The sequence below is a fragment of the Parambassis ranga genome, chromosome 6 (genome assembly GCF_900634625.1).
Source record: "Parambassis ranga chromosome 6, fParRan2.1, whole genome shotgun sequence".
Taxonomy (NCBI): domain Eukaryota; kingdom Metazoa; phylum Chordata; class Actinopteri; family Ambassidae; genus Parambassis; species Parambassis ranga.
The window spans coordinates 12069677-12091299 of NC_041027.1; the positions used below are offsets into that span (position 1 = coordinate 12069677).

The 21623-nt window shown below is 44.3% G+C and overlaps 1 protein-coding gene across 4 annotated transcripts in view; it reads left to right on the forward strand.

The window, feature by feature from the left end:
* The window catches only part of cacna1g (calcium channel, voltage-dependent, T type, alpha 1G subunit), a 118419-nt gene extending 97421 nt beyond the window's left edge, over nucleotides 1-20998 (forward strand). For 2 of the 4 annotated variants that reach the window (XM_028407797.1, XM_028407795.1), the window contains exons 25-34: nucleotides 2300-2451; nucleotides 3606-3715; nucleotides 6051-6184; nucleotides 8813-8883; nucleotides 9770-9848; nucleotides 10077-10198; nucleotides 10533-10940; nucleotides 15923-16130; nucleotides 16213-16382; nucleotides 19487-20998. In XM_028407797.1, coding sequence (XP_028263598.1) covers nucleotides 2300-2451; nucleotides 3606-3715; nucleotides 6051-6184; nucleotides 8813-8883; nucleotides 9770-9848; nucleotides 10077-10198; nucleotides 10533-10940; nucleotides 15923-16130; nucleotides 16213-16382; nucleotides 19487-20512 — 2480 coding nt within the window. In that variant the 3' untranslated portion in view covers nucleotides 20513-20998. Of the gene's footprint in view, nucleotides 1-2299; nucleotides 2452-3605; nucleotides 3716-6050; nucleotides 6185-8812; nucleotides 8884-9769; nucleotides 9849-10076; nucleotides 10199-10532; nucleotides 10941-15922; nucleotides 16131-16212; nucleotides 16383-16971; nucleotides 17139-19486 lie in introns of those variants that run through there. The other 2 variants (XM_028407796.1, XM_028407798.1) reach the window with 2 other exon arrangements.
* Nucleotides 20999-21623: the final 625 nt, after the last annotated feature.

A 21623-nucleotide genomic window follows, 5' to 3' on the forward strand; every position in this document is an offset into this window, starting at 1 on the left:
CCTGCCCTCTCCGCCCTGTCCATAATATTAAGGGCAATGCTCACTTATTTCCTGAGATTACTTTTTCAGGGACGGTGAAGTGAGCCAAGCTGATACACAAACTTTGGCTTATCCCATATCAGACCATGTGTTTTGCTTGTGGGATATTAAGTAGGCCAGCAGATGTAACACCATAGGAAGAGACAAACAGCAGCATACTACGCAGCATATTTAAATGAATGAGGGAGCGTAGGGGAAACAAAAAGACTGCTGTGTGTCTGCCTTAGCTCGCCGCACACCTGCAGACTGTAAGTAGAACGGAGTAAAAATAATGTTTTCTCATCCGAAGATGATGAAGGGTCTCGTAAATATGAACTCCCAGTGAATGAACTGAGCTGTTGCATCCCACAAGGCGTATACCTAACTGGCCCCATTCAAAGGCACGCACCCAAACTTATCCAACATGCTCTAAATCTGCTAAAAAATGAACTATGCTCGAAAAAATAAAAGTATGAAAAACAGCTGACAAGATGAGAAAATGTCGGTGAAGAGACACTTCCATATCCTGAGGTGCTGAAAAGCAGAGCAGCCGACGGAACATGTCAGCCTGGTTTTGAAAATGTAGTTGAAAAGCCAGACAGAGCACACCAGACGCCACGTTATTTTCACTTTCTGGCACGCACATCTCTGTAGGTGTTTAGCAGCCATCAAACTCCCAACGCTGGCTGCCCTGCGGTTCAGCCTGCCCCTGTTGTTAATATCAATAATTACCAGCAGGCACAAAATTAGCTCTCAGCACAGATGAACTTGAAAACAAGCATAGCATAATTAAATTGGAAAAAAGTTTAGTAGAGTGCAGACCTCAACAATTCACCAGAAGAAAAACAACACAGGTTTATAGGAGAGACGGGCCTTGGTTCTTAAAACAAGGACATTGTGGTGTTACCACCACTGTTAAGTAGTAGTCCAGAGGCTTTTATTTTAAAGCATCTGCAAATTCAAAGATCTGAACCTGCTGAATGACCTGAACTGTAGGACCATATAGTTATGCAGTGAAAATGTACAGTATTCCATACACATTTTGATGGTTCATCCTTCATGTTATAGTCTTTCAGGCTTTATTCTAGCACCAGGTTATTATAACCTCGGATTATAACCTTCTTCTAAGAGGTAAACAACATTAATGAGGCGTCTACAAGGTAGCCGCTGTTGGTTTTTGACTGTATACGAGATGCTACATGAACACCTTAGGACGCATTCAGATTATTCCCTGCTCCACATTTGTTGTTTGCACCTGCAAGGATTCTTCTCAGGAGATAAATTTAAATCCCCAAAGATGCAGATATATATATATTTAACATCAGGGATGGATGGGTATATTTATTCTGTTAACAGACTCTGCTTACTCAGCTCTCCTGTCCTATTCCCTGATCTATGAGCGGAGTTCCACCAATCCGATAAGGGAACCTACCAGACACACACACACACACACACACACTCGTGGGACTCGTCTCAGCTGCAGCAGCACACCTGTGCTAATTGGGCAGATAGGGAGTGCTCATAATACCCAAAGGACATTTGCCTTTGGAGTGCTTGATCTCATTTCACTTTCGTGACCTAGAGCCTTTCCTTCACTGATGGGGGAGTGGGGGTAAGGTGATTGATGGCTCAGGCCTCCTCTCTCCTCTTCATCCTAACTCCCAGCCCATCCATCCATCCTACCTGGACAAAAGGGAAGAGGTGATGGATGAGCGCGGAAAACTTTTCCACTGTGTTATGTGCTTCCTTTGTGAGAAAAAGAGATAAGAAGGGAATGAGTCACATGATGATCAGAGAGGGAGAGACGGCCAGAACTCCACACTACAATCTCCTGACAGCAGCCGCTCCCTCGAACACGTCGAGCAGCGCTGTTTATCTCTCATCACAGTCACTCTGGGGAGAGTTAATTTAAATAATTGTTGATCAGAGGAGAAAAGATTTGATTTGATTAGTCCTGACTGCAAACCACAGGAGGGCTTGGCTGGAGTCTCTCGCTCTCTTTGTCCATTATCTGATCTGCCTCTCCCGTCAGGACTTTAACACATTTATATCATGTCTCACTAACCACTGTATTTTTTTTAAAAAAGGTGTTGTGTCTCTAGTCTTCAACACAGCAGGTGAACTGTACGCTCGCCCTGTACTGTACGTCCTATCTCACTTTTTCAATGCCGCCTCCCTCCTCCTCCTCCTCCTCCTCCCCCCCCTCCTCCTCCAACTCGTCCTGGTCCTTACCCCTCCCTCCCCTCACCCCAACCCCCCCATCATCTCCCACTTCCAACAGAAGCTCAGAGTAAGCCTTACTACTCCGATTACTCCCCCACTCGCCTGCTCATCCACAAGATGTGCACCAGCCACTACCTGGACCTCTTCATCACCATCGTAATAGGGCTCAACGTCATCACCATGTCCATGGAGCACTACCAGCAGCCTAAGGTCAGATGTGTAGGGAGGAGGAAGGTGGGGGGAGAATAATGGCCTTCTAACGGTCGCCCAAGTTTGTCTTAATGGTCACACACTATATGCATCACGATTGTACAGCTTGTTTGCATAGTCCTACACTGTGCACATGAAACACTGACTACAGCAGAGCGCCATTAGCATTAGCATTAACATCATTTAAAGTTGGCTTAGCCATCTCAAAAATAATAAGATTTCCGCACCAAAGGTTCTACAGAATGTTGGTTGGTATGAAGGTTGAAAGGGTTCATTGCATCCTTCAGACGGAAGGATTCGGACTGTGATGACATGGCCTTTGCTGGCTGTAAAAGCAAAGTGGAGCCAGTCTGGTCCAGGGATGATCTTCGATTTGCATGAACCGTGTCTGTTCTGACCCTTGCAACACAAACTCCTCGAAAGACACTCAAAAGACCTGGATCTGGGACAAGGGTACAATGTCGCACGTGCCTTCAAAGTGGGACCCATTGTGGCCTTCAAATGCAGCCTCTGAAGGATGAACTGTAGTGTGTAGAACTGAACATCATACAATATTTTGGAGCATGAAATTAAGTTGAAACGAGGGTCTCAGTGGAGAGTAATAAACAACACTCAAAGTATTTTTCTGGTTTTGACATGATCGTCAAGAGATGCAGAGTTTGTCGATGAGAATTTAGTGAAACCCCTGCAGACCAGCAGTCCTCTTTACGTCTCTCTGCTAAAGGTCAGTTTTTACATGCAGATGGGCAATGTGAATTCTCCCTCAGGCAAAAAAGGAACACTTTGATTCTAATGGCCTTTTCATAGAGAATGAGGGAGGGAGGGATCTATTAATGGAATGGCTAATTCTGGAAAAAAAAGGACACAGTTTGCAGTGTGGTATTTTTGTGCAAGAACTGTAAACGCAATTCTACCATGACCAACCATTTAGTGCAACCGAGTCCTATTAAAAAGTATGAAAAGCCAGGAATGAGGTGAGATCATTTCATTGGTCTTCAGTGCAGTTCAGCACATTTTAATATAGGACTGCTGATTAAAGCCACGGTGGACTTTGGAAAGGAAACAGAAAATTTGATGTCAGGTTTACTGACTTGTTAAGATGAATAGTTTGGCAGTTTATGAATCTTTAACATTTTTATCATTTTTCCCCTCAGAGATTGGACGAGGCGCTGAAGATCTGCAACTACATCTTCACGCTCATTTTCGTCCTGGAGTCTGTCTTCAAGCTGGTGGCCTTCGGCTTCCGACGCTTCTTCAAAGACAAGTCAGTATCTCAATCGCTGCCATCAATCATCAGAATAACATTCAGCTCCCAGTTTTGGGTCTTGACATTTGAGTGGATTTGATAATATAATAAATTGTTGGTCAAAGGTACCGTTCTTTAACCTCTGAGTCATGTGGAAAATGTGAGGCAGCGTTCAGGGAGCTTAAATGAGCACTTTCTGCGAAGCTCCAGTGAACGCTTCTCGGTGAGGTCTGTATGAATACAAACGGCCTCGTTAAACACCCATAAAACACAACTGCCTCAGATGATTTCATAGCTTTGAAATCTCTGGCTTCCTGCTGAAAACCACAAACACACAACAATGCATACAAGAACACATCAACATGTACACACACACACACTCATGTTTTTTGGACCAGAGCTGACCACCTAGGACTCCACAATGCCTGATGCCAGAGCGGGTCATTATCCTTTTCTGAGTTTGGCAACAGGCCAGTTAGAGCACACACTCATTTACAGTCCTACACAAACAGATGAACACATTTGGCTCCACATATACATTGTCGTATAAATTATGAACATAGTGATTTATACATTTTGAGATCCTCGGTCCAGCTCACAGAGAGAAACCAAAGAAACAATGGAGACGGACAAACCAGGTTACGGCGACCACCCACCACTGTTTCTAACAATTTCTTCCAATCTTTTAGTTCAGTCCAATTTTACTGCACAGCAATGGAAACATTCTGATCTGCTGTTACACTATCTGAAAAAATACCCTATCTCACTCTTTATGATACTGTTGCTGCCTCATAACACTTAAAATAGTCTGCACACTCCCCTCATCCAGAAAATGATCTGCCTTAATGCTTAATTTTAGACCATTAAAGTGACACAAAATATCTTTTGTGTTATTTCTGTACTTTGTACAGTAATTGAGTTCCTCATAAAGCACCACCGCTGTCTGCACCACTGAGTCTAGGAGAACCTAATCATAACATGTGGTGGCATCCTTCTTTTGATGCAGCTCGCCCCACAGTACCATTAAGAAGATTATCTTCATGCATAAGACCCCAGCCAGACAGCAAATTGGAAATATGACTGAAACTACCGCTAGCTGTGTGCCTTCCTGTGGTCGTGTGAATATAGTCTGTGTATATTGAGCCAGACGTGGAGTTCAGAGCTTTGTTTTGTAAAATGTGTGATGTTATAAAACATTCCGATTTTCTTTCCTTAAACCTAACAAAGTACTTTTTGTGCTTATAGGTAGGGTAGGAGATTCTGAAAACTCAGTAAGAGTCAGCCAGATTTTAAAAGTAAACACACGCCCCTTTCTCTCGGAGCTCACCCCGAAGCCACGCCTGCCAATCACATGGACGCGCATTACCTGAAGACGAGCATGCACGTACCTCTGGATTTGCTGATGTTTTTAGCGTTTTATATCTTCCACAGATGATTCATATTCTTCGTTTTAATGAGAAACTGCCGAACTAATTGGTTGCTATCGGATTGTAAAGAGACGTTACACTAATTTAACAAAAAGTGCATCAGAATGAAATCGCCTACCCTACCTTTAATCTTTTTTGTGCCGTTTGTGACTGATATATGAGGCATCATAAAAAATGCCCCATGACCAAGTGTGTCATCTTCATAATTACAGATATGACTATGATGATTAACCTAGCGTGCAGCTTAGCTCTGTTTAAATGTAACAAAACACAAAATCACCAGAGAAGCAGTGCAGACCTTTGGAGGTCACTGAACACATCCAAGTAACAGCCTGGAAAACTTCGTGTTGTTACACAAACTCTGCTACATGTTAATTAGTGAGATATGGAGGGAAAACAAATGCACAGACCTGAGAGTGGTATCGATCTTCATGTCTAACGTCTCGGCAATAAGTCAAACCAATTAAACTATTAATTATGTAATGTTTCTCAAACAGCAGCACCGTTATAAAAAAATATTCACAGTACAGTAAATGTATCTCAGCTTCACAGAACAGCCTGTGAAGTTAACAGTTTTCAGTTACTACACTCGTCAATCAAAACAGTATGACACTCCAGTATTTGCTATTATCCTATAAGGTTTTTCTGTATTTTTACAGAAATATTCTGGCTGCCATTGTTACCTGTAAAAACAATTGGTATTTTTTTACAGTGCACATTTTGAAGTCTGTTGCTGATTTTGTCAAGATTTGTTGTTTTATGACTCAGTTCTGACTCAAAATTAAGTCACATGACGAGCTCACACCTCTGTGCTGGAAGGAAGTGACTCACCAAGATTTGTTTAGATCGCCAATCGCATTTCAGTGAAAAGAAGACAGCATCAGGGACTGATGAGTGTGTGTTTACATGTGTGTGTGTGTGTGTAGGTGGAACCAGCTGGATCTGGCCATTGTGCTGCTGTCCATCATGGGCATCACTCTGGAGGAGATTGAGGTCAACGCCTCACTGCCCATCAACCCCACCATCATCCGGATCATGAGAGTGCTGAGGATCGCACGAGGTACGACTCCCCGCCACTGACCCATGCATCCTCACCCTCTTCCTCCCCCTTCAGACATCTCATTCACCGGTTGTGCACTCTTTTTTAAGGTGTGTTGTAAAACAGCCACACCGCCGGGACTCCCTTCTTTGTCATTTTTTTTGCTCAGCAGATCTCAGCAGGGCCTGGACAGAGTGTGAGGCGACCAGATGGTGCTGTGAAACGCAGTCAGCTGACAAACACAGCGCTAAGACATACAGCAAGAGAAGGGCGGGGGGGAGGGAGGACACGTAGCCGAGGGTGGGGGAGAGCCAAGACACATTATGACACTAAGTGAATTAAGCTGCAAGGAAACTGGGAGCAGGTATGGAGGGAGAGGAACGAAAGGCGAGGATGATGAATAACTTCTGACCTGAAAATAGATCAAGGACAAAGAAAGAGGAGCAGTTGGTGCTTTAGCTGAGATGAAGTGAATGATGAGGAGATTACTGAAAGGGAGCAGAATGAAGTAGGTTGAGTTGAGGAGAAGGGGTGGATTTGGCAGGATGGGGCTGAGGGGAAAGTTAAACTGTGTGTGCTTCAGGCTGATTACAGCCCAGGTAATAAAAGATAAGAGAAATCTGGAGGGGGGAAGAGGAGATGGGACAGGCAGAAGGGACGCTCTTCTGTTAGATATTGCAGAAGTGGCATGGATAGAAGTTGCTTTAGACTATAATTTTCCCGATCACACACACACACACACACACACGTTCAGCTCTGTAACCACATTTTCATTTTCTTTGCCAAGTGCTGCAGGTTTCTGAGCACCATCTAAGAGGAGGACAACATGTTGTAGTGCTTTCTGTGGACAGATTACTTACATGACAGGTGTAGAATGTCAATAATCTTCCTGTTAGTTTAGTGTGAAGTTAGCAATTAGTACTGTTGTCTAGAATTTGATCGATTGACACTGAAACTATGAGAAACACATATCACACTGTTACTGTGTTTTTGTGGCTGATTATTGAAAAGTGGTCAAAGCTGAGCTGATCAGCCTGACATATGTTTATCAGAGTAGCATCTGACAGATGTACACACAGATGTCTAAAATTCATAATCCTTATAATTATGCACAGAAGAGTGTTAGCACTATCTGCTGATTCTCACTCACAATATGTGTCATAGTAGCTAACAGATGTATAGAAGGTGCCACACAGTAAAAAGAAAAGCATGACTCAAAGCAGCAATTTACAGTTTGCTTCAAGCTAAATAATTTATCTCTCCCTCCATAATTGTAACTCACTGTGCATGAAATATTAGTTGCCAGCGAAAGATGCCATGTTGGTTGGTGCAGTATAGGTTGAGTTGTATCAACGGCTCCTTTTATTAATAATCTAACAAACATAGAGAAGGTGTGGTGTATGACCTATACAGCGGCCAGCCACTAGGGGGTGACATATCACGATATTTTAGCCTTTAGGCTTTTAGGGAGCTGTCATGTTGTCCATATATATTTACAGTATACGGTCTAGAAGTGGTCAGTGTATCATTTATTTTCCTTCGTTTTTAAGCTTCATGCTAAAAACTGGACAGAATGACAACAGTATCGGGTCCAAATTGATCTTATATTGATGGATGGTTGATTTCCATACGTGCAAAATTGCACCACATTTAGCAGCTTTCCTGACGGAGCTCACATTTTAGCAGTATGGCACCATTTACCTTCTCTAAGTGCTAGTTTGTAAACACTGAGATGTGATGGTGTAATTTGTTATTTAAGAACTTGCGGTGAAGGTATAGTCCTGTTAGCCAACAAATCTAAGCTAACATGCTAACATGTGTTTTCCCCTATAAATAACTTTATTTTGCAAGTAACCTACACATGTACATTGACTAACAGAGGTATTCAAAATGATTAGAGGGAAGGAAACATCAAGAGGTGGTGAAAACACATGTGTAGGAACACCAGTTCACTACACAGCAAGTTAAAATAGCATCTTTTGAGTAAATGACGCTAACATGTGCTCACCACCTTTAGCAGAGACAGCGCGATGTCTACATCTGTCTTCATGCCTCTGAGCTCTCAGAATCCGAATGATGGACTTCAGGTTTCACAGTCGGATGTTGAACGTGTTATTTAGTAGAAGAACGTTGTTATTACAGTAACTTCTATACGACATTAGCGCAGAATGAGGTCACCTCTGATGTGGCACTGTTTTCCCCAGAGGCCTTCCATAAAGTTCAACTGCCCGTTTCATGGACTCTGTAAACGTTTTCATCATGGCCATCCACTTCCTCTGCTTTAGTGACTCCATATTGTTTACAAGATGTCCACACAGTCCTCCTAAAAAGTCAGTTCTCATAGTATGAGGGAGAAATTTCAGATTTTACTGTTGAAATTGAAAAGTGTTGTTCTTTTTTTTTACCATGACTTATTCGTAACTGTGTGTTGGTGCCATTTAGAACAATGTGACCTCAGTCGTGCCATCTGAAATCTAAATGTGCACTACAAGAGAATCTGTGAGTACACTAATGAAGCAGGATTAGACTGTAAGTGAGGGAAATGTTGTGTTCTTTCAATTTCACAGAAGGCGTGATGGCACATGTCCCCGCTCTGTTATGTAAGACTGAAAATATCTGTTTTTTTTTTTATCCTCTGTGTGTCCTCAGTATTAAAGCTGTTGAAGATGGCGGTTGGGATGCGAGCTTTGCTGGACACCGTTATGCAAGCCCTGCCTCAGGTACACCTCCGCCGAATCCTCTGAATTCTGTTACCTTCCTTCCTCATCTGTCTTCTCCTCCGTGAGTTTCACATCCTTACAAAGAATCCGAGCAGCGTTTCTTTTTCTGGTACACATTTCCTCTGTTTTGGGGCATCACATTTTCCCAAGAGCTTTTCGCTCAACTCTCGAGACCCTTATTTGCGTTATCAGCCCCCTGCAGGGATGCGCGTGTAGTTTGAGGTTTTGTTTTGAATGGTGGTGGGTGGATTTGCAGGTGATGGATTTGGTAAATTGGAGCAACTTCTGCAGTGTTTGGGTTGAAGAGAGAGAGAGAAAAAAAACACAAATTCTTCTGCTCCTGGCATTCTTTGATACCACCTCTGTCAGTCAGAGTGACACAGAAAGCTGCATCAGGCTAATGTCTTCCTGGAGCTTGTCAAAAGTGTTCATAATTAATAAATCTGATAATAGGGGCTGGTGGTGGTGGGAGAAGGTTGCTGTGCGCTTATTAGCAGCCTTCTCATTACCCAAACCCACCTCTGTATATATTGGGAAGGTTGAAGCATTTGAACCTCAGGCATCATTTAAATGATTAGCAAATGCTAACTCAGTCATGCTGTCTGTAGCTCAGTGTAGATGGAAGCTGTGTAGCTAGCTAAAAGCACAGGCGTGTGAAACACAACACTACGTTGATCAATAACATGGAGAGTGTGGTTGTAGGTCAGATGGCAGCAGTTCACATCTGGCAAGCTCGCTGTCTTTTTGTGCACCACATCCGTGTCACATATGGATGTTTAGAGGTGGAAACTTCTCCTGACGTCCATCAGGGCTCTCTGCACGTTGATGCTAATGTTAAAATGTTAAACAACTGAGTTTTTACTGGTTTCTCTTATTTTACCTGCAGGTGGGCAATCTGGGTCTTCTCTTCATGCTCCTGTTCTTCATCTTTGCAGCGCTTGGAGTGGAGCTGTTCGGTGACTTGAGTAAGGACACATGCACTATGAGGCAGCAAAGATTCTGATTCATACATAACTGATCAGGCTACACATCAGTCTGTGTAATTATGTCCTGTAGCTTTAAGGTTGATAAAAAGTAACACAGTAATTATCATTCCACCGCAGAGCTCTAAGAACCTTTATGTCTCCTTCCTTTTACTCTCTGGTCGTTCTTCATCTCCTCCTCCTCCTCCGTCTTCCTCCTTGTATCCACAGCTTGCGATGAGCTCCACCCATGTGAGGGTCTGGGCCGCTACGCTACATTTAAAAACTTCGGGATGGCATTTCTGCTGCTCTTCAGAGTTTCCACCGGAGACAACTGGAATGGCATAATGAAGGTGGGGAGGGTTTGCATATCCTTTTCCGCTGTCTTTTCAGTAAAGTGTATGATTCCAAGGTTACTTAGGCATCCTTCTAGGAAACTGAAATGTAGTTTATTAAAAATGCAGCCTCCTTGGCTTTGATAAACACAGTCGACACATTACAAGCCATCTGTCTTTACAAACTAGTTAATCCTTCTTCTTCACAGGCAGCCAGGCTAGTTCATGCTGACTTAATTAGCCTGCTAATTTGGCTGCCTTCCATTTTGAAGTCCTCATTCACTTTATTGAACCTGAATGCTGCTAAAGCTTTGGCCAATCCACTGAGGACATATTTTCATGGTTTTTCCAGGACACGCTAAGGGACTGTGCCCAGGACACCCCTTGCTACAACACTGTGGTTTCTCCCATCTACTTCGTCTCCTTCGTCTTGACCGCTCAGTTCGTCCTGGTCAATGTGGTCATTGCGGTTCTCATGAAGCACCTGGAGGAGAGCAACAAGGAAGCCAAGGAGGAGGCGGACCTAGAGGCAGAGTTGGAACTGGAGCGCCAAATGGACGCTGGGGACATGGCAGCAAGGTCCCCCCAGCTCAACCCTTTGGCTCTGGGCATGGACAGGTCAAGCTCTGGGGGTTCCCCTTGGAGGTCCACTGGGGGAGGGGACATGGAGCAGGAAAGGGAAGGTCCTATGGACTCACCCACTGCTGATATAACCAGAGACTCTGTGAACGTCAGTGCAGAGCCGCCCTCAGGCCTGGAGGTAAGTGTGTGGATTTTCCCTCATGAGGCATGCTTAGCACAGATTTTACTGTAAATAAAGATGGCCAGGCTCTTTCTGTCACCATCTTTCTAGCAAATAAGTCCAAATATGGGCAACGTGTGAGTGATGGGTGGCGCTGCCCTCCTCAGGCAGTCACGTAACTGACCTCTGGATGCTTCCATAACCTCATGTCATGTGTGTGACTTTATATCCACATATAAACACCTCATTGTCTGGTTGTATGTCAAATTATTGCAAACAAAAGTAACAATAATAGATCTGATTAGTCACGCCCTGCAAGATTTGACAGATGCTCTGAGGTCACTTCCCGCTGGTGGCAAGGCTACGATGACCCGTAGGTCTCGGGTCATTCGTTCTGACTTCAGTCCAAGCCGTTCGTTAATCCTCCGGCTCACACTGAGCAATGCCAACTGATTCCTTCCTGCTCTTCACCGTCTCAGTGTAATAACAGTGCGGTCTGTGGGTAAATAAACAAAGGCAGACATGGCTATTTTAGGTTGTATTCTCTAGACGATCTGGCATTATTTCAAACTGTATGTGGCTGCGTTTATATTTTTCCATCATATTTCTAAGTTAAAAATATTTTTCCATCATATTTCTAAGTTAAAAATATTTTCTATACATCACACATGCTTTAATACCAACATGTACACGAGAGCCTCCAGAAAATGTAACCGTGTGCAGACGTAGTATTCTGTGTGGCCTTGTTTTTTGTGTGCATTTCTGACTGTGTGCGTGTGGCTGGTCCCAGTAGAGGACATGCCAGTCATAGACAGGTCACAGTGCCATGGGAAAGCTGGGCCGCTGGGTCTTGTTGTTCACTTGGACAGCTATTTCCAGACAGCGGGAAACTTTTGGGGATAGGAAGCAGAGGTCTCACTGTCGTTATGTTTCCCCCACTAAGATGTTATCCATCTTCCTCCGCCACATTTCCAAAAACATGAGCGGTTAAGCCACAATCTCTGTGGAGGTCTGGCTCTGCAGCAGTGCTGTAGTGCCCCCGTGTGGGTTGGAATGGTAACACATCTGAGCTCTTATTGGGCATATTCAGCTTTGTTAGGAGTCATTCAGTGAAACGGTGTAAGCGTAGTTCTCTTTCTTTGAATGTTTTTGTCATTGGTGTTTTTATATGTGTTGTTTCTACCTGATGGATTTGTCTTTTTTCCTTCCTTCTTTTCTCTGTGATCCATTCTTCTTTCCTCATTTATTCATGTTATCTCTGTGTCTTTCTTATCTGTCCTTGTGTTTTTTTTTTCTACAAATTCTTCTGTTTCCTTCTCTGCTCTCTCTCTCTCTGTCTTTCTCTCTCCTCTTGGCATTATCCAAGTTTGTCCAGCGGAGAGCGCTGTTTGACTCGGTCTCCCTGGTCATCCAGGGCTCAATGGAGGGTGAATTAAGTTTGATGGACAACCTGTCTGGCTCTATCTGCCACTACTACGCGCTGCCCCCCAAGCCCAGCAAGCACAGCACCGACAAGAAGGTCAATAACCACCAGCGACGCCGCTGACCACTCACTTCTTCCATGTCATATGTGCAGTGGATCTTTTTTTTTCTCTGCAACATGTAGGGCTGCAAGAGGAAATCTTGAAAAAATCTAAAATCATACAGTCCTCTTGTAGTCTTTAAAGGATCAGGTCACCCACTTAGCAGTCAAGTTTTTTAACGCTGTCCATTCACCTTAATGGAAACAGAGTGTAGATGAACACATATGCACAGTTACAACATCAATGTCTGGATGACCAGAGAGGCCATACCATAGAGAGGCAAACAACCAGTCACACACCTAGAGCTAATGTAGAGTCCTCACCTAAACATGCACGTCAGCATCACGGGCAGCAGTTAACAGGTGTGTAACAGCAACAAGTAGCATTCTGATTGGTCGAAGCTAGCCGGCCTGCTACAGCTATCTGAGTCATTGGCTGTAATGCTATTGTAATGCCTGAAGAAAGACAGAAAAGCAATCACAATGAAGTCAGTACTGTGTTTACAGTACAATCTGAGTGTCAGTGCCTCTGAGTGGCTCTTTGTGTAGTCACCACATGCCACAATACAACAAAGGTAAACTGTTGTAATTGTTTAAGTTGGGTGAGCTGATCCTTTAATTAAGACTCCACAAATATAGAGGTGAGCTATGTCGACTCTTGAACCAATAGATTTTAATTGAAAGCAGCTGGTTTGGCAATCTTTGTTTGTTTTAATGAAAATAAAATTTTATGACTCAGTACCAGACTAAATGTCTTAAAGATGGACACATCTTTAACAACCTTAATGCCTTGACTTTTAAAGTAAGCAAACAAAACAAGCAGGACTTTTCATAATTCATCAGGCACAGTGCTGTTTGTTACATCCTGCAGCCCTACAGCCATTACCATTTTTTTGCACTGGCATTCCTCCACGTTGAATATTTTTCCCTTTCTAACCAGCGCCGCTGCCCACCACAGTGCAGTGCGTCATATCCCGCCTCAGCTATGATCTCATCCCCTCATTCACTGATTCCTTATTCATGCTTGGCAGGTTTTTGGTCTGTTTCAGCAGCCTCTGTGCAGCTCTGCCCCCCCCCCACCCTCCTTCCTTACACAAGTCAATATTTGTGTGTGTTTGTGCATCACAGCTCACACTCACCTGAGGCCAGAAGATCACATTCTTACACAAAGAAATGTCCCGATCAATACGCTATGGATTACTGAACAGTGCATGTGGGTGCCTCTTTTTCTCATTTGAAGACAAATTGTGCACAATTACATTAGCGTCGCAAAAAGCCCCCTTCTTCCAAAAGCTTTAAATGGGTTGGAGATGTCAGGGTTAGACGCGGTATAGGCCGCCTCTCTCTCTCCCTCTGATAGGTTAACAGAAATGTTTTCCGTTGAGTTTCAAACGCCGTCCCTCGATGCACGGACGGGCCATTTGCCTGTCAGAAAGCATTTCCCCTGTTAAAGCCAGTGTAAAGCTAAATATACAGCAAGAGCTAGAAATGCTCCAAGACTGAAACCAAACTCTGCAGTGGAGTCACTCAGATCACAGTGGTTTGGTTTCTGCTAATTCACCCATCTTGGCACATAAATTAGCTTTTAGCATTTAGCCTCCAATGTACTGTAAAAGTGTCTTTTCCCTAAAAATGACAGATTAAAGGGTGAGATTCAGTCTTTTTTCGCCTGTTTTTTTGTGCTTCACACTTTGATGTCTGTTATTTCAAACATGTATTTCTCTGTTAGCTGCAAGTTTTTTATCTGTGTGTAACTTCCTTCTCTTCTCTGTGTGTTGGTGCACGTTTGTTTTCTCTGCTCACCAGTGGTTGTCTCTTCCTGCCTAGATCCCTCTAGCGGAGATGGAAGCTCTGTCTCTGGCCTCTGAGAAATCCTGGTCCCTAGCTCTGACAGACGACTCGGCCCCCGACGATATTAACCCCTTCTTTCTAACCAGTCTGGAATGCAATGTACTGACAGTTCCTGTCTTTCTCTTTCTCCATCCCTCTCTGCCTCCTCCTCCTCCTCCTCTGCAGTAGCTTGTACTGTACTGTCTTATTTTTCCCCAGGATACTTCCAAAGCCACTTGTCCTCCCACTGCACTCACACACTGGAGCTTAACAGAATATGGATAGCAGGGGGAAGCTGGCTAAATGATTAATTTGCAGCTGTGCCATCATTTCCTTTTTATTTTCTAAGTTGTTCATGAGGTTTAAAACATTGTGGCATCTCTTTTTTAAGAGGAAAAGCAGAGGAAAAGCTTTTTTTTCCTAGCTGTTTGCAGGCACATTATGTTGTGTCACCACCCTATTGATCTGGGATTAAATGTAAAATCAATATGAACAGTGGTGGCCATGCTAGTATTGATCAGAATCTTTACAAAGACAACAATGCATATTGAAGATAAAGTGTCCCATAATAACCCAGCCCACATTTATTTAAACAAAAGCAAGTAAGCGACTTTAATAGGACTATAAGATCTGTTTTTTCAGAGTAATGAATGTCTCCACAGACGTTTAGGAAAAAATGTCAGTTTGTATATTGGGACACAGTTGGACAAAGTGTACGTGGCATGCATGAAAACAAACTAATTAGGTGCTAAATAACCATGCAGTGATCACAGTAATGCTCAATTCTATTATTCTACACATCCTCCTGTCCCACAGGGCTCATGTCATTACATTGAAAATGAATTGAATGTCATGTGGCTGCATAATTAACCACCTCTTGGCTCATTAATGATCACACGGCTCCCCCAGAGAGGGGTCACTGTAACCTTGGCCCACGCTGCACATCAGGCCCAGGGACTGTCGCTGTACCAGTACACAGTGCAGAGCGCAAGTGGTTTTGAAAGACCTTGGTGAATCTAACTATGTGCTTGCCAAAATTCTTTCTCATTCCACCTCCTTTCCAGCCTGGTGTCTGTTACTCTCCAGTCCAGTCCAGTCCAGTCCAGTCCAGTCCAGTCCAGTAGACTAGTGCGCCTCCTCACCTGCCAGTTTCCAGTTCTCTCCTCTCTGTAACCTCTTTCCCTTCTTCTTCTTCTCTTCCTCTGTTTTCTGTCTCTTTCCTTCGTGCTTTCCGTGTGAGTCCACGTCTCGTCTTCTGTCCTCTGCTGTTGTAGTTCTTCAGTCTTCTCTGGTTTGCAACGGGGTTGTAAAAGTGTGTTGGAGCTCTAGCAGCTCTGTGATGAATGCGAACTGGTTCTGTGATGGTTCAGGCTGCAGGACACTGCCCTAGCTGACACACAATCACGGAGCAGGCGTTACATAAACTCACATGACGGAGGCGGTAAAAACTTTAAAAAGAATTGGAACCGTTCCTGTGATCTGTGGCAGCTCTGTGCCAGCCAAATCTGTTTTCTGTGTATGCAGATGATCACTGCCTCTTTGTTCACGTGGTGTATTGCTGTGAATGAGTGTGGGAATGCCTGAGATCAAGAGTGGCCCCAGCTCTTCTAGACTTACAGGACTGTGACTCTCATCTCTGCTTCCCCAGCCGGAGCAGCTCGACCCCGATGAGCCAGTAAAGGACAACCTGCTGAGTGTCAGAAAGCCCACAGTTGGACGCACACACTCCCTACCCAACGACAGCTACATGTTCTTCCCCATGCAGCCCTTCAGTCCATCGTCTCCTGGTTCAGCACAGCTTCTAGCACAGTCACAGGGGCCCCGGCACATATTGGGCACTCACAGGGCCCAATCAGGTAATATTTATTTTATATAATGCAGGTCAGGAAGCAGCAGGTTGTCCCCTTTGTACTTAAACTGGCTGTACTTTCTGTGCAGGCTCCAGAGGCTCAGTGCGATCACAGCCCGAGGACTTTTCCCAGCAGCTCACTGTTCCCACAGACCTCTTCAGACCCATCAGCCCCCACAGCCACTCAGACTCTGAGAGTATACCACGACAGCCGCCTCCCAGATGCACACACACATTCAGCCGCACGCTCCGCAGACAGGTAACTAAACCCTGCACTCTGGTACCCGGTCATATCGTGGCCGTATGTGATGACAAATGTGTCAGTAGTTTTCTGTTTGTACACACTCTCTAGAGAGGCAAAAAGCTAAACTTTAAACTTGCTTGTAGGAGAGTTTTAAAGCCACTCTGGGTAAAATAAATAAATAAAAAAATGATATATAGAGTTTGTTAAATGTTAAAAAGTTAAAGATATGCTTTGTTTTAAGCCTAGACAGGTCTGCCTTTCACACCAATGACATCACTTCCTGGAGGTTGCAACTTTATGCTCTAATATTCTGCCTTTTCAAATGAATATAAATTATATAAAATGATAAGGGACCTATCAAGAAAATTTGATTTTTTTTATGGGGAAGTAATAAATAATCCAACAACTTGCAGTCTTTTTCCTAAGAGTGGTTCTAACACTCCATCAGAGAGTCATTGGTTTAAAGCTTCCCACACTGCATGTTCTGAATAATTCCACTGTCTTTCCTCTTTCTCTTTCCCCTTTCTTCCTGTTTAATTATTAACTGCTGACTCATTTTATTTTTATTTTATTCCACATGGTATCTGTCACTCTTTGACCTCAGCTCAGTTGGGCCCAAAAGCCGCCCGACCCTGAGCTACTGCTCAAACACAGATACTCCTGTTTCTGAAACAGCAGACTTTAGCTACCAAACGGGCCTTTCAGAAACACTGGACTTCCATGTTCATTGTCAGAGAGACAGACAGACAGACAGACAGACTGACTCCCACACAAACACACACACAGATTCCCTTCTGTTACCCTCTTTGTCTTTCATTCACCCAGACGTCTGTTTACTGCTAACCATCAGCCACAGAACTCTCTTAACAGGCAGCTGTGCCTGTGAGAACCTCTCCTCTGAGTGACTGGATGTAACATTGCTCTGCTGGTCATGCAGTTGAGCAGTTGCAGATGTGATGTGGCTCAGAGATTGACCCACAATGCAGTGCACTTAATGTATTACAAACTATACAACTCAGGGGATTGCTACAAAAAAGTGCTGTCCATATGCATTTGGCCATTTTGTACTTGCAGCACCATAATGATAGCGCAAGCAGAGAATTTTGTATCGTCTAGATTAGTGCTTGATAGTTGTGACCTAGATTACAGCACTTTTTGTTTGTACTTTTACAGGGTGATCATTTTTTTCATATTGTTCCAGTTTGGTTTGCATTGCTGTGGCTGGTGATGGGCCTGACCTGGCTGTGATATCTTTAGCCACTAGGTGTCTCTGTGGTCACACCGTTCAGGCTCATGCAGGGAAACCCATAAAATCCAAACACTTCTCAGAGCAGTGTGCCCTCCTTACACTCATGCATCAATGTTTCCTCATCTCCACAGATTTATTCTAATTGACACAATTAAATTCAAGTACTATTAATTTGAGGGATGAGAAAAAAAAGGCATGAGGACATTTTTAGCAGCCATCATGCTTTACTAACCCTTCCTCTCCTACTGTAGCTACATGTTATGTTTACCCTCTGTCTGTTGGCCTCACACCCTGTAGATGTGGGTAGGGAACTGATTAGAATTTGGTTGTAAATTCTGTTGAAAGCTGAAGTTTGACAGGGTGCCGTGTCAATGGTCAAAGGTCAGAGGGTCATGAGGTCTGGCTCAAAGTTCACCAGTGGTCAATCAGTCTTTATGTCCTATTAGAGAAAACTACTAGAAAAAAAACAGGGTACACCTCCATGGATGTCTTGGATCTGATGTGTTGACATAGAAATATGGCTCAAATGTTCCACCCATCCACTTTGTCCTGTACTGCTGCAGGGTCATGGGGCGGCTAGGATCTAATCACACTTATGGCCAATTTAGAGTCGGCTCGAAAGCTCTTTATTCTAGTAAGAACTTTGTAAAAACCATAGACTGTATAAATAGAGATGACATGGCTGCCTACACCTATTGTACAAAAGCGAGGCCAAAATATCTTCCTTACAGGTGCTGCCATGTTGAAAAAAAAATCTTGGATCTGTCTGTGTAGTAGAGCTTTAAAGGTGAAGCAGCATTGTTGCCGTTTTGATATAAATTAATTTGATTACTATTTTTAGTTCTTCCTGGATCCATGTCCCATCTATTACTAAGCAGGCTTGATAAACTATACTGCTGCCAGCCACCAGGGGGCAATCAAGATGTTTGGCCTCACTTTTGGGAAGCTGTCATGTCGTCTATCTTTACATACAGTCAATGGGTAAAAGCTGGTATTTGTCATTTTGTAGCCTTATACTCTTGCGACACAACTGTTAATTTTAATAATGTATCACTCTGCAAAAGGCAGGATGCATCAAACCGATCAAGTCAAATGATTTTTACCATCAGGGATAAAACATGGCCATGACTACTAATAGTACCTTACAGATTTTTGACCACATGTGGTCCAGCTGCATGCACATAGCATTGGCTGCATGCATCCACATTTGAGCAACAATACAGCTCGCCCTCGAGGGACGGCATTGATGTTTACATTCAGTCACGCTGTCATAAACAGGGGCCCCAGCGTCATGGGTGGATGCTTACTGCCTGCTGCGTGGGGTGTAGTTTACTGGAAAATAGCTCCTACATGAAAAAACTGCAAACTTCCTTGAGTAAGTTTGTCTTTAATTATTAGAGGAGTCATTACTTGTGTTACAAAGGTATGTAAACAGATGCGTATTTAAAGAGAGTACATAGAAACGTTAGCAGATGAATCCATTAAACATCCAAGTGAGGGAACAACAGTAACTGTTGAGTACTGGAGGTGTATGGGTGGAGATGCACAATGAGTCAGATGTTGTTTCCTGAACTTTATCTTGACCAGTCAAGATCTGGAAGATCATAAACCACAGCAGGATGTTTCCATTCTGTACACAATGAGGACTGTGAGGACACTGGCCAGACTGTGAACTTCGACCCAAACTGCTGCTTCTCATCTTCATAACCTCTCAATAACTAGTGTCCCCCCCTCACCCTCCCTCCCTCCCTCCCTCTCATCCTCTCTGATCCTTGGCTTCCTTCGTCATCTCCTGCCTTCCTCTCACTGCACATTTACCTCCATCTCCTCTCCCTCCCCCATATCTCCCCTCCATGCCCTCTTTCTCCAGGTTGCAGTGTCTACTGATTCTCAGGAGGCCCTTTGTTCAGACGGAGGGGAGAGCAGTGAAGGACTTGTGAATGTGGCCTCGCTGGGCCTCCCTCTATCTCCATCCCACTCCTCCTCCTGCTCCAACTCTCCCTCCCCCCACTCCCATAATCACCATCATCATCAACATCATCATCCGCAGCCTGCCCTCTGCCTGGTCCCCGCCACGCCAGGCGCCTCCCCTAAACCCTCACGCCCCAGCAGCGTGCACACCCAGCACTGCCTCTCCTCCTACTTCCCTTCCTCCTCCTCTTCCTCCTCACCTCCTCCACCCTTACCAGCCAGGCCGCACCAACAGGAGGAGGCCTCAGAGGATCAGGAAGTGTCCCTCATTACCTGCGTGGGGTTGGCTGGCAGTGATGACATCATGGCGGAGGACAGCAGCAGTGGTGGGACCGAGGGTTACAGCAGCTACACAGGCTGCCAGGAAAGTCGGAATCCGTGTTTGAGGCAGCTGAAGCGGTTCCACAGCGCTGACACGCAAGGCCGGAGCGCCCTCTTGCCCCGCCCCCGCCCTTACTCCTGGTTGGACGACCCGCGGCGTCACTCTGTAGAAGTGTGCTCCTCGGTGGACTCCAGCCCCCAGCGCAGCACCACCTCCACCTCCTCCGGCTTTGTTTCTCAGGCTGATAGCCTGCAGATCCACAGCCAGATCCCCACCCAGACCTCGCTACCCTCTCCTCGCCGCAAGAAAAAGATGAGCCCACCCTGCATATCCGTGGACCCCCCCGATGGACTGGAGCCTCAGTCTGGCCTCTACCCTGGCCTGGGCGGTATGGCGCTGGGAGGGTTCGGGGTGCCGCCTCCTTTGCCCAGCCGGGACACCTGTCTGAGGAGGAGAGCGCCCTCTAGTGACTCCAAGGACTCCTTTGACCTGGGAGTTGGAGAGGGTTCAGGACAGGACGGAGGTTCGCCGAACCCCAACACCAACCCCAAGCTATTGACTCTTCCCAGTTTCTCTTTTGAGAAGACAAGCTCTGAGCACTGAACACTGACTTCAAACTCACAGATACACACACACACACACACACACACACACAGCCAAACGAACCCTCCGCACACACAAACACACGATGCACTCTGTGTATCTGTGATGGTGATAGTTCTAGTAATAATGCTGTAGAAAGTAATAATGGTAAAACTACAACAAACACTAAATCCTTGGTTTCATAAGGAGTGCAGTACTGTAGTAGTGTGACCATTCCTCGTCTTTGTATTGTTACTGCCAAAACAACCGGAGGAGAAGAGAACACACGGAAAAACAACGGGACAATTCTCCTCTGCTACACCTGCACGCCTCTGCCGGCTGCATAACCTCTAAAAAGCGACATCAGCACCGGGGATTTGGCGCCCTCTGTGGGCTGCCACCTGAACTGCCTGCTGTTGCACAGGGTGGACCTGGTCAGTGGAGGTACAAAGCAATATGAACGTTTAGAGACACTATTTTCTTAAATTATTGGGCCATAGTGTTTGTACAGGATGTTGGTTTTAATTTCATTGACTTGTTATTTTCATGTTTTTGTGATATTTTTTTTTTTTTTTTTGGTTTGTCTTTGTCTTTCTTTTTTCACTGTAGGATATTTCTAGATTTCTTGGTTTACTGAGAAAAGTGAACGTTTTTCAAAGTGCTGAAAACCATGTATTTGTAGGAATAATATATAAATATATATATATATATATATATAAATATATATATATAAAAAAAATACAAGTCATTAAACTGAGCTTGGATTTTTAAGCACACGCAGTAGACCGTGGTGGTTTGATTGTTAGAGGGGTAAGGAGGCTGCACTCGACGTTTTTACATTGATTGCTTGATTCTTCCAGACAAAGTCCTTTTACAGGCTGTCTGAGGAATGATTGTGAGGAAAACAACCATTTTAAATTGATCTCATTTTGTACTTTTTTTTTTAAAAACTTGACTGTAAGTTTAAGTTGTCTCTGGAGACATAATATATCTAATGTGACAAAGATGTCCACAGGCTTCTACGGTAAGTAAAGTGTTAATTTTCACTGCCGGTTGGCCTTTGGTGCCAGATTTCCACTACAAGAAATCACACTTAATGTGATCGCTATAGAGAATGCAGGTTTGTTTTCAT